Source organism: Elephas maximus, chromosome 15 (assembly GCF_024166365.1).
Source record: "Elephas maximus indicus isolate mEleMax1 chromosome 15, mEleMax1 primary haplotype, whole genome shotgun sequence".
NCBI classification, from domain to species: Eukaryota; Metazoa; Chordata; class Mammalia; order Proboscidea; family Elephantidae; genus Elephas; species Elephas maximus.
In genome coordinates this window covers 59819268-59833460 of record NC_064833.1, presented here as the reverse complement: position 1 = coordinate 59833460, position 14193 = coordinate 59819268, and the positions used below count along the sequence as shown (strand labels likewise).

The following is a 14193-nucleotide window of genomic DNA, read 5'->3' as shown; positions in this document are numbered from 1 at the left end:
TAGAGTCAATGAAGACAATTTTTGCTAGCTTTTTCTTGCCTTGATAATTCATTAACAATCAGTTGCCATTTTGACATCTTCAGAAAGATCATTGTACTCATTATCTGAGTCAGAATCCTCTAATGTTGCTGTAAGCTGGATGTTAAAATGTATTACAAAACCCATAACCTTAACAGCTTAACAGCATCATCCCGTGGTGTTCCTTTTGGGAAAATCTACTCCTAGCCTCAAGTTTTAGTCATACTTTTCTCATATGTCTTTTTATAAATATATTCATTGTATATTCATTAGAAGCAGCAGTAAGGGTTGGCAATGAGAGGTGGTAGTAGGGTGGTAAAAGTATTCTTTTTGATTACCAAAAACAAACCCATTGCTGTCAAGTTGATTCTGACTCATACTGACCCTATTGGACAGAGTAGAATTGCCCCATAGAGTTTCCAAGGAGAGGCTGGTGGATTCGAACTGCTGACCTTTTAGTTAGCAGCCATAGCTCTTAATCACTGCACCACCAGGGCTCCATTCTTTTCGATTACCATGTGAATATATGTCAAAACACTCAGCTTTTACCTTGAATAGAGTGTGGGAAACTTGAAAAAGATTAATTCCACTGGGAATCAAAATAATGAGGAATATTGTCACTTCTCTTATATCCTGTCAATGGTTTTTCCTAGTTTCAGAGCTGGAAGAATAATTCAGAGACAGTGTCTTAGTCATCTAGTGGTGCTGTAACAGAAATACCACAAGTGGATGGCTTTAACAAAGAGAAATTTATTTTCTCACAGTCTAGTAGGCTAGAAGTCCAAATTCAGGGCATCAGCTCTAGGGGAAGGCACATATTTTGGGGGGACACAATTCAAAAATTCATATCCTTGCCACACAAGTAAAAATATTCACACTATCATGTCATAGCAAAAGCCTTAAATTAACTTCAAGTCCAGACTCCAAAAATTCTTTTTCATCTGTGAAATCTAGAATACAGATTATTTGCTTCCAGAGTACAATGGCAGGACAGGCACAAGCTAGACGTTTCCATTACAAATAGGAGAAATTGGAGGGAAAGAAGGCGTAACAGGCACCAAGCAAGTCAGCAGAGCACATTACATTAGCTCTGAAGGCTTTGCAAATAATCCTCTGTTTTCTGAGACCATTTACACCATGGCCTTGCCCTTCAGACCCTAGGTATTGACCATACTCTCCAAATTCTGAGTGGAGACCCCTTGGCTCTGGGCTTCAGCTCCACCTTCCAGGCCCACTGGGTTGGCAACTCTGCACCCTCGGCTTTAGGTGCACCATTCTCCTAGTCCCTCTGAGTGGTGTCTCCACCCTTAGAAATACTAGAGGCCATGGCTCCACCCTTTGAAACCTCAGAAGTTGAGACCATACCTTTTGAGACTGAGGCAGCTTAGCTTCCTGTGTTCCTTGTCACTTCAACTTCTGCTTCCTGGTTCCTTGGCCTCTCAGCCCCTTGGGCCTCACACCCACATCTGCCCTGCTGCGGCACGTGTTCCAAAGCTCTGTAGCTCCACTGGAAAGTGCCAGGAAGCCTCCTGTGCACGAGCACTCAGCTCTCTCCCTCCATGGGTTGGCTCCAGTGCTGTCTGGGCCTGGTCTCCTGGCTCTGCTGCTACCAGCTCGCTACTGGTTTGCTGCTGGTGCCTGTCCTCTACTGCTGTTTCTCACCATCCGCAACTTCTCCGGTGTTAACAGTTCTCCTCACTTCCTTTTGAGTCTTCTACCCATTTACAGTTTCAAAACTGCTTCTACATTTTAGGTATCTGTTAGAGCAGCACCCCACTTCCAGTACCAAATTCTGTCTTGGTCATCTAGTGTTGCCATAACAGAAATACCACAACTGAATGGCTTTAACAAAGAAAATTTATTTTCTCACAGTCTAGTAGGCTAGAAGTCCAAATTCAGGGCATCAGATCTAGGGGAAGGCTTTCCCTGTCTATCAGTTTGGGAGGAAGGTCCATGTCATTAATCTTCCCCTGAACTAGGAGCTTCTCTGTGCAGGAACTCCAGGTCCAAAGGACGCGCTCTGCTCCCAGCACTGGTTTCTCGGTGGTGTGAGGTCTCCAACTCTGCTTGCTTCCCTTTCCTTTTATTTCTTGTAAGATAAAGTGTGGTGCAGGCCACATCCCAGGGAAACTCCGTTTTTTGGATCAGGCATGTGACCTGACCAAGGGTGTAACATCCCACCCTAATCCTCTTTAACCACAGGCAGAGATTATGATTTATAACACATAGGAAAATTACAAAATGGAGGACAACCACACAATATTGGGAATCATGGCCTACCCCAGTTGATACATGTTTTGGGGGGAGACAGACAGGTTACTGTAGAAGCAGTTCAGATACTGGTATTTAAATACTGTCAGCCTTCACTGGTGCTTAGGGGCCAGTGGGGCTTAGGTGCTAGAAACTGTCTTTGTTGTAGTTGCCCACGCTGGGCCTGTGGCTATCTGGATTCCTTTGCTGCATTGCTGATTCTTCTCAGAGCTTCGTAGGCCTAATCCTGCTCTCATTAGTAATCTCCTAGAGCATCATCAGCTATGGGAAAGCCTCCAGGAGACAGAATCTCAAAGCTACTAGGCATTCCATGAAATAGATCTCCAGTTTCAGAGTTTAGCTCTACAAAAGGCTTCTGTCAGATAGTGGTTACTGAGAGCTGCCATAGCTTACCTTAGTCATGGTGGTCCTTGGTGGTCCATGGCACCATTTCCTGGAAAGTTGGTATGCAACAGCATATAATTTAAATTTGGCATATTCCTTACTGGACAAGACTTCAAAATATGACACAAATACTATGCTTTCCAGTGACTTGCAGATGTAGTGGCTATCTATGTAATATTTACAATAGATATGTATAGGATTCTTCCTTTTTTTTAAAATATAAATCAGCACCGGGAATTTTTGTTATCCTACTTAAGGAGCTAAGAATGTAAAATTGACTCTTTTTCATACAGGATTATATCTGAATTCATAATTTTAAGTTAAAATTCTAAAATGTTTCAACAAAATATCATTTTCCAGGGATGTAAATAAAATAGATGATTTGATGCAAGAGATCACAGAGCAACAGGATATCGCCCAAGAAATCTCAGAAGCATTTTCTCAACGGGTTGGATTTGGCGATAACTTTGATGAGGTGGGTAACACGGTATAAAGAATGCTGTATCTGTGGCTATAATAAAGGGTAGTTTCCCACCATATATAGCAGACAGGCTGCCTTCTTCCTTAAAGAATTAACTAATAAAAGACATTTGATAGAAGTGTACTTCTCTAAGAGAAAAATGAAGTGTTGTTAACTCTGATTTAAAGAAAAGATTAATATAGTTTGGTAGAAGTGTACTTCTCTAAGAGAAAAATGAAGTGTTGTTAACTCTGATTTAAAGAAAAGATTAATATAGTTTGGCAAACAGCCTCCTAATTAAGTTTTCAGCTATTAAGGAAAAAGCAGTGTGTGATTATGTGAAGTCAGTGACTTTAAATGGTTGAAGCCTGAATAGCCCCATTATGAGGACTCAAGTGCTTGTACATCTGGGCAAAACAAAACAGATTGTGTCATTCTGCAAGGAAGAGACATACCATGCTCTATAGCTGTTAAATTAGAGGTTAGGCTGCTTTTGTTTATTACTCAGGCTATGAAACAAAATAAATGTGGAGTGGCATTATTAATATACACATTCCATTTAGATTAATCAGTCCAATAATATAGGGTATAATTATAATGGTGATGTCTGCACCGTGAATTTCAATTGTTCTGCTCAAAGCACTCACAAGTAGGATTAGTCCACAATTTGAAACATTTCCAATTATCAGATTAACAGGGCAAAGAATCTGACTTCCTGTATCTATATAGTATTTAAAATGACACATCTAACAAGTAAGATATGGTTTCATGGAGTCTTAGAAAATAATAATTGCGTGTCAACAATTTACTTAAATGGTGTATATCAGGGGTCGGCAAAATATGGCTTGTGTGCCAAATTTTTCCTGTTTTTGTATGGCCTGTGAGCTAAGAATGATTTTTACATTTTTAAAGGGTTGTTGAAAACAATAGCAACAACAACAAAGAAGGTTATGTGTCAGAGACCGTATGTGGCCCACAAAGCCTAAAATATTACTACCTGGCTCTTTACAGAAAAAGTTTGCCAACTCCTGGTGTAGATATGGTAGAAAGGGCTTTGGGCTAAGCATGAAGACATCTGGTTCTACCATTTATTAGTAAGGTTTTTGTAAGTCCCTTTACTTTTTTTACCCTGAGTTTTCTCATCTATTAAATGAAAATTACTGAATCATTGGATTATCTCTAAAGTTCATTAAATTCTAAAATTCTCTTATTATAAGTGTTTGGTACCTGAAGGCTGAAAATGATGGAGGAGGTGATAATTCAGTTGTCCTCATATTTTCTAAAGAAAATATAAATATCTTCTAATGCAGTTAATAACTATCAAGCATTATTGGCAATTTTGGGTACACACTCTGAGTAGGAAATCTTCCTGTTCTAAAAACAAAAAAATATTTACTGTATTTGTACTTAATTGTTTTGTGAGAACAAAAAGGAGTTCAGAGTAGTGGTTCTGATGTCGTTTTATTCATACTGGAAACACATCTACACTGACCGTAATATTTCACATGGCCCAACTCCCACACACCAAACCAAAAACCACACCCGTTGCCGTAGAGTCGATTCTAACTCATAGCGACCTGTAGGACAGAGTAGAGCTGCCCCACAGGGTTTCCATGGAGTGGCTGATGAATTCAAACTGCCAACCTTATGGTTAGAAGCCAAGCTTTTAACCACTGCACCCTCAGAGCTCCATCCCACATACCATCATGTTTTATTTCCTTTTCATGAGGTAAATTTGTTTTTTTACCCAGAGAGTGAAAGGCTTTATTTAGGATTATACAGCTTGTTAGTTACAGAATAAAAATTAGAATTCAGGTCTTATGAAGAGTTAGTTCCTAAGTTTCATTTTTTAATAATTTTTATTGTGCTTTAAGTGAAAGTTTACAAATCAAGTCAGTCTCTCACATTAAAACTCATATACACCTTGCTACATATTCCCAATTACTCTCCCCCCACATAAGACAGCCCACTCCCTCCTTCCACTCTCTCTTTTCCTGACCATTTTGCCAGCTTCTAAGCCCCTCTACCCTCCCATTTCCCCTCCAGGCAGGAGATGCCAACATAGTCTCAAGTGTCCACCTGAACCAAGTAGCTCACGCCTCACCAGCATTCCTCTCCAACCCATTGTCCAGTCCAATCCATGTCTGACGAGTTGGCTTCAGGGATGGTCCCTGTCGTGGGCCAACAGAAGGTCTGGGGGCCATGATCACCAGGGTCCTTCTAGTCTTAGTCAGATCATTAAGTCTGGTCTTTTTATGAGAATTTGGGGTCTGCATCCCAGTGTTCTCCTGCTCCCTCAGGGGTTCTCTGTTGTGTTCCCTATCAGGGCAGTCATCGGTTGTGGCCGGGCACCATTTAGTTCTTCTGGTCTCAGGATGATGTAGTCTCTGGTTCATGTAGCCCTTTTTGTCTCATGAGGTAAATTTAATAGAAGCCAGACAATTTTTTAGCTTGCTGCACATCTGAGACCAGTTGACTTGATAAAATGTTGTGGTTGGCATAAGTTTCTTGCCCCATAGTATCATTAGCCTCACTTTAATATAAGATAATTATTTATGTGCCTCTTTCCCAAATTCGAGCATGAGATTCTTGAATTCAGGGACTGTCCAACTTTGTATTCCTTGCACTGAGTGCAATACCTGGTAAGGCATCAGCTCTCAATTTTTTGTTGAGTGATGAATGAATGAAGGAATGAATGAAGAATCTACTTGGTTGAATATAAGAGTGGCCAGGTAACTTGTAATCCTGATAATGTCAGAATTTCAGTGATGACAAATTTAGTTTCAACTCCCAACCTCTAAGAGGGGATAAAGAGTCATGGAGCCAGTAAGATCGGCACTGTCTCAGGTCATGTCAAATCTGTCATAAGGTGACTTATATGCAGGGCTTCAAACTGGTTTATTCTGGTTTGACTCCTGCTGAGAATTTGCATTTCCACCCCCAGATGTACTCAATCAGATCCTACTTTTTAACAAGATCCCCAGGTGATTCTTATGTATACTTGGGGGATCTTGTTAAAATGTAGATTCTGATTCAATATACCTGGGGTGGAAATGCAAGGTCTCAGCAGGGAGTTGAACTGGGATGAACCAGTTCAAATCTTTGCTTATACCCTTAAGATCTCAAACTCGTTTCCCTCCTTAAAATTTGGGCCAGAAGATAGTTTAGGATTAATCCATACTCCGTGGGATTAGAGCTAAAAGAAGAACATGCAGTGCATCTACCTCTAGTTGAAGTTTTCTCAACCCAAGCACACAGCACAATTTATACTGGCTTCGGAGACATAAAAGAACCATGGCATAACTACCTTCTGTGAACTATGCTATTTACATACCTGTTTCTGATTCATTTTTAATAGCATTAGCCCAAATAAAAATATTTATTTCTTTCAAAGACATTGAGACTGTTTCACAAATTCTTCATATTCAGCAGGAGAAAAGATAAATTGGAAATACAACAGGCAAGGTGTAAATTTCCTAGAAACTGTGGAGGTTACATATTCAGCTAACAGAAATTACTTGCATGACTGTTTACTGAAGTCTTATAAGATTAACTGCAACAAATTTGCACAACCCAAAATATTCATTTTTTAATCATTGTTCAATGTTGCAAAAAGACTTAGTTTTAAAATAAATATTCCATTTCACTGGGTTCTCACATATCAATTGGGTAGCAGATGTTCTCGTTATTGTGTTTGAGGAAACTCACTTCTTGAAACGTTGACTCCGTAATTCTTCTCTTTTCCTGTGTTCAGGATGAGTTGATGGCAGAACTTGAAGAATTGGAGCAGGAGGAATTAAACAAGAAGATGAGAAATATCCGACTTCCAAATGTGCCCTCTTCCTCCCTCCCAGCACAGCCAGATAGACTGCCAGCCATGTCCTCCACTGCACATAGATCCCGAGCAGGTCTGTTACCCAACTCAACTACCTGTGGCCGGACAGTTACCTAAAATAATAGCCAAGCTCTTCCCTTTTAGCACTTATTTTTGATTCTATAAAAATACACATTTTTATTCATAGTACATTCCTGTTTTCTCTGTTGAAAGTATGAATGACACCAATTACTAATTTATATCCATTTTATGTTTCAGCATCTTCCAGGAGGACAAAAGAAGAGGATGATGATATCAAGCACTTGGCAGCTTGGGCTACTTAAACTAGAATGGAATTTTTTTTGACACTTAATGAAATATACATAAAACATATAAATACATTGCCAAGTTTAGAAGTTAACAAAGGTACTGTTTTATATCCACACTGAACCATTAATTGTAATTTAAAGCTTAAAAAAGTGGTGATGTGTGGACATAGAATCAGAGGCGGCAGCACCTGGAAGGGTCCATCCATACTGAATGGCAGGAGCCTTGTCCACTACTGAGTTTCTAATCTTAGAAATACGTACAGACAGTGAATATACAAATATATACTGGTTCTCAATATATACTTGTTGAAAGAAAACTGAATTCTACTAACATATAAGGCATACAACAGTTTATAAGCCGTTTAAGGGTGATATCTTCAGGATTGTGGGGCAAACTAACTTCCTTTTTGAAGTGAATGCAAGTTTGTTGTGTTTTTCCATTTTTGAAGAGATATAGCCCATGGTAAATGTAAATACATAGTGCCACTTTTGGGAGAGACTTCTTGCAGGATAGTCTTGTGTGAGTCTATACATAAATAGTTTCGTTAGAGTTTTGCCGTTTAAAATCTTAAAGGCACTTTAATTGACATTTATTATGCCAATTAAGCTTGAAATGGGGCAATGGATGCATTTCCCAAAATGTCTGAAAGCACTAACAGCCTATATTGCTGAGCGAGGCTCTCCTGGGTGTAATTTAGCCACTTAGGGAGCTGCGTTAACACTCCCAGGCCATTATGGTGATGTTAAGCTTCAGCGCACTAAATGTGTGAGTCTCTGTTCTTTTCTGTTTTGTGCTCTCTCTTACACTTTACAGAATATTCCCTATAAATATATTAAAAAATGTAGGCAATTAAAAGTGTATCTTGAATAAAATTTTGGCCATAATTATTTTTAAATGAAAATTAATTACAAAAATATTTGTGTATATAATGACCAGTAGCATTATACAAAATGTTCTAGTATTTTCTACATATTTGTATATATGCTTAGCAACGTAGTGGTATGGAAAGAGCACTAAACCTGGAAGTAAGAGTCCTGGATTCCAGTCCCTGCTCTGCCACTGCTAAGACAATGTGACTTTAGGCATTTTACAAACTCTGAGACTTTGTTTTCTCAACGGGAAATCTAAGGCTTGGACTTGGTGATCTCTAAGGGTTCCATCCTGCCATAGGCCTCTTGCATATGCTGCTCTCCTTGGCAGTCTTCCCACCCTCCATAACACATACCAATTCTCGTGTATTCTTTAAATCTTAGTTCAAATGTCCCTTCTTTTGGGAATCTTTCCCTGATTGCCCAGGCTAACTCAGGTGTCACCATTATATGATTTCATAGTATTCTGCTTTTCTTTGTACCATTTATCATGGTTACATATTTACTGATCTACTTTAATTATTGTTGATATTCCCTGCTAGACTGTGAAAACCACTAGGGTCCCTCATATAGTAATCCTGAGGGTATCTCTTTTAGTTCTTTATCCCCAGTACTCAGCACATTTCCTCCTATACAGTAGGCATTTAGTAAATATTTGTTAAACACATGATTATTTTGGTATCTTTTCGGACCTGATGGAATAATAGGAACTAGATTTACCTTCCTGCCTTCAAACAACTATAAAGCTGGACCAGATATATGCAACAATAGTTTCCGGTTATTGAACAACAGGCAGTGCTGGACTGTGATTCCTGAGAAAAGGGAAACAAAAGAACTGAGCCCTTCCAGTGCCCCAGTTTACTGCCTGCACAAGAAAGGAGAGCTCAATCAGAGCCTGGAAGTCTTGCTGAGTTAAAGAAAATTTGTGGGGAAGAGTCCTAGAAAGGAAGCAACTGCAGAGAGAAAGAATTCTGGAGATTTGCTGATGAGTCCCCTCAAGTCTTTGGCTGAGAACTGATCTGCCTATGTATATAAGAGAACCACTAAGACTGGGAAGAACTATCAGAAAGAAGTAGGCAGCGCAATCCCCAGAGCTTCCACAGGGCTAGATAGTTTGCGTTCTTACCAGCCAGACTGGAAAGACCTACCACACAGGACACTGCCTTGAGTCCTCAGGAGGGTTTTTCCTTAGTAATTTATGCCTAGATTGAAGACTATTTTGGACCACCCTAAAAAGCTTAAAAACAAGGATCAAATGATTCCAAGTAACTTAACTGGATTCCAGAACAAAGCCCAAAACTATTTAATGGAATATAAAACAATCAAATCAGTGGAAATAGCAACAACCAAAAAAAACCCAAGCACCCAATAACATCAAATTCACAAAGTCTGGCATCCAATAAAAATTTTTCAGATATTCAAAGAAGCAGGAAAACACAACCTATGACCACAAGGAAAAACAACCAATATAAGTGGACTCAGAAATGATATAGATGAGAGAGTTTTGAACACAAGTCTATTAAAACAGCTATTATACTCCATATGTTCATGAAAATAGAGAAAACCATGATCGGGATGAAGAGATAAACAGAAAATATTTTTAAAAGACCCAAATAGAAATACTAAAAAAAAAAAAAAATTTGCTGTCCAGTTGATTTCAACTCACAGCAACCCTGTATGACAAGAGTAGAACTGCCCCATAGGTTTCCAGGGAGCGGCTGATGAATTCCAACTGCTGACCTTTTGGTTAGCACTTGAATGCTTAACCATTGCACTACCAGACTCCGTCCTCTTAATAGTCATCCAGTATTCCCTGATGAGAGACTGAGCTCTGAAATGGTGTCTAAATTGGCCTTTCAGGAGGTAGCTGGCTTTAACACTGGTGCCTTCGTGAATTTAGAATTTGAACTACAGCATGGCTTTCATTCACAGCTTCCTCTCCCACTTCTCCCCACCCTGTTACCTACCCAGTCTGTCTGAGTACTACAGTTATCTGTATGGTGGGCTGCTTAGTATGGTCCCACTGCTCACTCTTGCTCTGTTTAGGTGTTATTTTTGTTTTTTTAGTTTTTTCTCTCTCTGTGTTTTATTTAGAGTGGTTTAAATTGCTATGTCTTCAAGTTCACTAGTCTTTTCTTCTGCAGTGTTTAATCTGCTGTTAATCCCATACCCATTGCCATCGAGTCTATTCCTACTCAGAGACCCAAAAGGAAAGAGTAGAAGTGCCCCACGGGGTTTTCAAGGCTGTAATCTTTATGGAAGCAGATTGCCACATCTTTCTCCTGAGGAGTGGCTGGTAGATTTGAACTCCTGAACTCTTAACCAGTGCACCACCAGGGCTCATATACTAGAGATGAAAATACACTATCTGAAATTTAAAAAATTAATGTAGTTGTTGGGATTAACAGGCGTTTTGGCAGTACAATGGTTAAGTTCTTGGCTGCTAACTGAAAGGTCAGCAGTTCAAACCCATCAGTCCTGAAATTGTAGTACTCAGACTGGGTAGGTAGCAGGGTGGGAGGTGTGTGAGAGAGGAAACAAGACAGAAAAAAAATTTGAAGAAATAATGGTCCCCATATTTCCAAATTTGATGAAAACTATAAACCCACAGTTTGTTGAAGCTCAATAATCCTCAAGCAGAAATTTTTATATCTTTCAATAACAAAAGTTACTGTGGAATGCTAAAATGTTAAAACCTTGCGAATGAGACCTGAGAGACATTTGAATGTCTCCCCTCCCCTCGTTAAACACACATGCATAGCCTACTCAGAGCTGCGCTGTCAAAACAATATCCATTAGCCACATGGAATGAGCACTTAAATGTGGCTAGTACAACTGAGGAGTTGAATTTTTAATTTTATCTAACTTTAAATTTAAAAGCTAACTAGATTCAGTTATTGGAAAAGTTTATGTTTGGAACAGCATGGATCTACTGTTCCAAGTGTAAAATTTAGTTAGTTTTTTAATATATAGACCTGGAAACCCTGGTGGTGTAGTGGTTAAGTGCTACAGCTGCTAACCAAAGGGTAAGCAGTTCACATCCACCAGGCGCTCCTTGGAAACACTATGGGGCAGTTCTACTCTGTCCTGTAGGGTCGCTATGAGTCGGAATTGACTTGATGGCAGTGGGTGTGTGGTGTGGGTATATACAGGCCAAATATTGCTGGTGTAAATTTGCGTCTGAACTGAGATATGTTCTAAGTGTAAAATACATGTTGGATTTCAAAGACTTCTCATGAAAAATAGAATGTACACTATCTCATTAATAATTTTTATATTGATTACAAGTTGAAGTGATATTTATTTTGGATGTATTGGATTAAATAAAATGTATGATTAAAATTTATTTCACCTCTTTTTACTTTTTCTTAATGTGGCTGCTGGGATATTTACCTTTACATATTTATATATTCCTATTGGTTAGTGCTGGGCAAGACCAACTTATTATCAGTGCATGTATAAATAATCCATGACTTGAAGTATTAAACTGTTGAAGTTTAAAAATTAAAAAAAATGTGCAAAAGGTGATATTTTAATTTGAAAAGAAATTAAAAATACTTTGAAATACAATCATAATGCTGCCCCTTTGTTAACAGTAAGGAAAGAGAACAACAAATGAGAGAGAAGTTGTAAATCACCTTAAACTGAAGAGGTATTAAAAAGAATAAAGGTATTAATAAGTCATCTAAAGGTGTTGCTAGCAAGTCATCCTTAGAATGGGAAAATATTTATTTGAGAGTTATAAATTCTAGAAAGCTTGCTGAAACTGGTCTTACTACCTTATAGCAGCATCTTACTGGTGGACCTCACCTTGGTTTTGTTATTTTTAAATGAAATGTTCTGTATCTTAGTCAGGGGTTGCTGTTTTTTTTTCCTTTTTGCTTGTAAGAAACATATTCAAGGTAGTTTAGAAGACAAAGTTGGATATGTAGGAGGCGATATAGATAGCTCTCAGAATCAAAGGAAAAGCTGAAAACACAAATCTTAGGAAGGGTGGAAACCAGAGAGCCTCAGATCTGAGGGATTCCTTCTGAGTAGCTAGTTGTATGGAAAAGCAGACTACCATCATTTTGAGCAAACTGTCTTCCTTGAAACTCTGGTGGCATAGTGGTTAAGTGGTACAGCTGCTAACCAAAAGTTTGGCAGTTCGAATTCAACAGGTGCTCCTTGGAAACCCTGTGGGGCAGTGCTACTCTGTCCTGTAGGGCCACTGTGAGTCAGAATTGACTCCACAGCAATGGGTTTGGTTTATTTTTTTTTTGGTCTTCCTCCTCAAGAGTCAGATTCTTTCTGCTCTTGTCTATCCTCAAAGCAACAGAGGCACTTTAAGTAAAAATTATCACCATCCGTCATGTGCTATCTACGTGCCAACTAAGTGCAAATGGTCTTATGCAATATTTCATTTAGTTCCCAAAACATGGCTACGAAGTAGGTATTAATATAGCCAACCAGTTGCTATTGAGTTGACTGTGACTCAAAGCTACCCTATGTGTGTCAGAGTAGAACTGTGCTCCACAGGGTTTTCAAGGACTGATTTTTCAGGAGTACCTTACCAGGCCTTTCTTCCAAGAAGCCTCTGGGTGGACTTGAACTTCCAACTGTTTGGTTAGCAGCCAAGTGTGTCAACCATTTGCACCACCCAGAGAGCCAGGTGTTAATATTCCCTTGCCATCCAGTCAATTCCAACTCATAGTGACCCTATAAGACAGAATAGAACTGCCCCCTAGGGTTTTCAAGACTGTAATTTTTAGGGAAGCAGACTGCCACACTTTTCTCCCGTGGAGCAGCTGATGGATTCGAACTGCAGACCATTTGGTTAGCGACCAAGTGCTGTAACCACTGCACCACTGGGGCTCCAAAAAAACAAACAAATAAAACAAGCCTTTTGCCATCAAGTTGATTCCAACTCACAGCAACTCTACGGGACAGAGCAGACCTGCCCTGTAGGGTTTCCAAGAGTGGCTGGTGGATTCGAACTGCCGACTTTCTAGTTAGCAGCTGAGCTCTTAACCACTGCACTACCAGGGCTCCAGGTATTAATATAGTAGGTATTAATCAATACACATTAATCAATAGACAATGGAAACTCTACAGAACAGTTCTATTCTGTCCTATAGGGTTGCTATGAGTCGGAATCGACTTGACAGCAGTGGGTAATCAATATAAATAGCCATTAATAACACTATTAAAAGTGGCTCAGAGAGGCCACACAATTGCTAAATGGTAGGCCCACTGAATATAAGTCTTCTTGAGTCCAAAACTCATATCCTTAAAAATGAATCCAGGTCTTCTTGAGTCCAAAACCCATATCTCTGCTAGTACAAAATGACACAGACATAAAATCCGTAACAGTTCAGACCAGTAGAACCCAAGGAAGAACCGCTCTTTTCCTTTCCTGGGCGGTAGAGGGCAGCAGAGAGCCAGCAGGCCCATCATAGCCAGGAAATGGACAGTGAGAAGAGTATTTCTTACAGTGATTCTCCTAGAAGGTTATTTTAATTTGAACAACGCACATTTAGGTAGGCATAAAACTGTATAAAGAGCTTCAGGGAAACGGGGCCAGACTGACAGAGTTTTAAAGGAGAACATTCTTCCCAATTGCAAAGAAAGAGAGCAAATTCCAACCAAAAAGTTTATACCAGTAACAGTTCAAACATTATAAACGAAGCCTCCATTTGAGAAGTTAGCTCTTCTCTAGGATAGTTCTTAGTCAAGATCTAAGAGTTCAAGATCACGCTTTAAAGTTAAGATTTAATAGAATTTAAACTGTTTTTACTCTGGTTCCTTTCCAGAAGATGTTTGTTGGCCAAATGTATAGCACTGCCATGTCGAAAGGCTTCAGACGGTTTCATTTCTTAAAGTCATCCAGTGAAGATTTTAAAGTGCAGGAAGCTAAACCTTGTGACAGGGACACCCCAGATGGCCCAAAATCATTATGCACTTGCTAGCTCCGTCTCTTTTCTTAAAATGTTTTGCTTTTCAACAGCTTTGATGGTATTTAGTAATATAACATAAGTACAAGTTGGGTTGAGTTTAGAGAGTGAAAT

The 14193-nt window shown here is 39.3% G+C and overlaps 1 protein-coding gene across 1 annotated transcript in view; it reads left to right on the top strand.

Annotated features, from left to right (window-relative positions):
• Nucleotides 1–11569, top strand: part of CHMP4C (charged multivesicular body protein 4C) — a 34528-nt gene extending 22959 nt beyond the window's left edge. The window contains exons 3-5 of the mRNA XM_049853581.1: nucleotides 3034–3148; nucleotides 6888–7041; nucleotides 7227–11569. Of these exons, the coding sequence (XP_049709538.1) occupies nucleotides 3034–3148; nucleotides 6888–7041; nucleotides 7227–7291 (334 nt within the window). The 3' untranslated portion in view covers nucleotides 7292–11569. The remainder of the gene's footprint in view (nucleotides 1–3033; nucleotides 3149–6887; nucleotides 7042–7226) is intronic.
• The last annotated feature ends 2624 nt before the right edge of the window (nucleotides 11570–14193 follow it).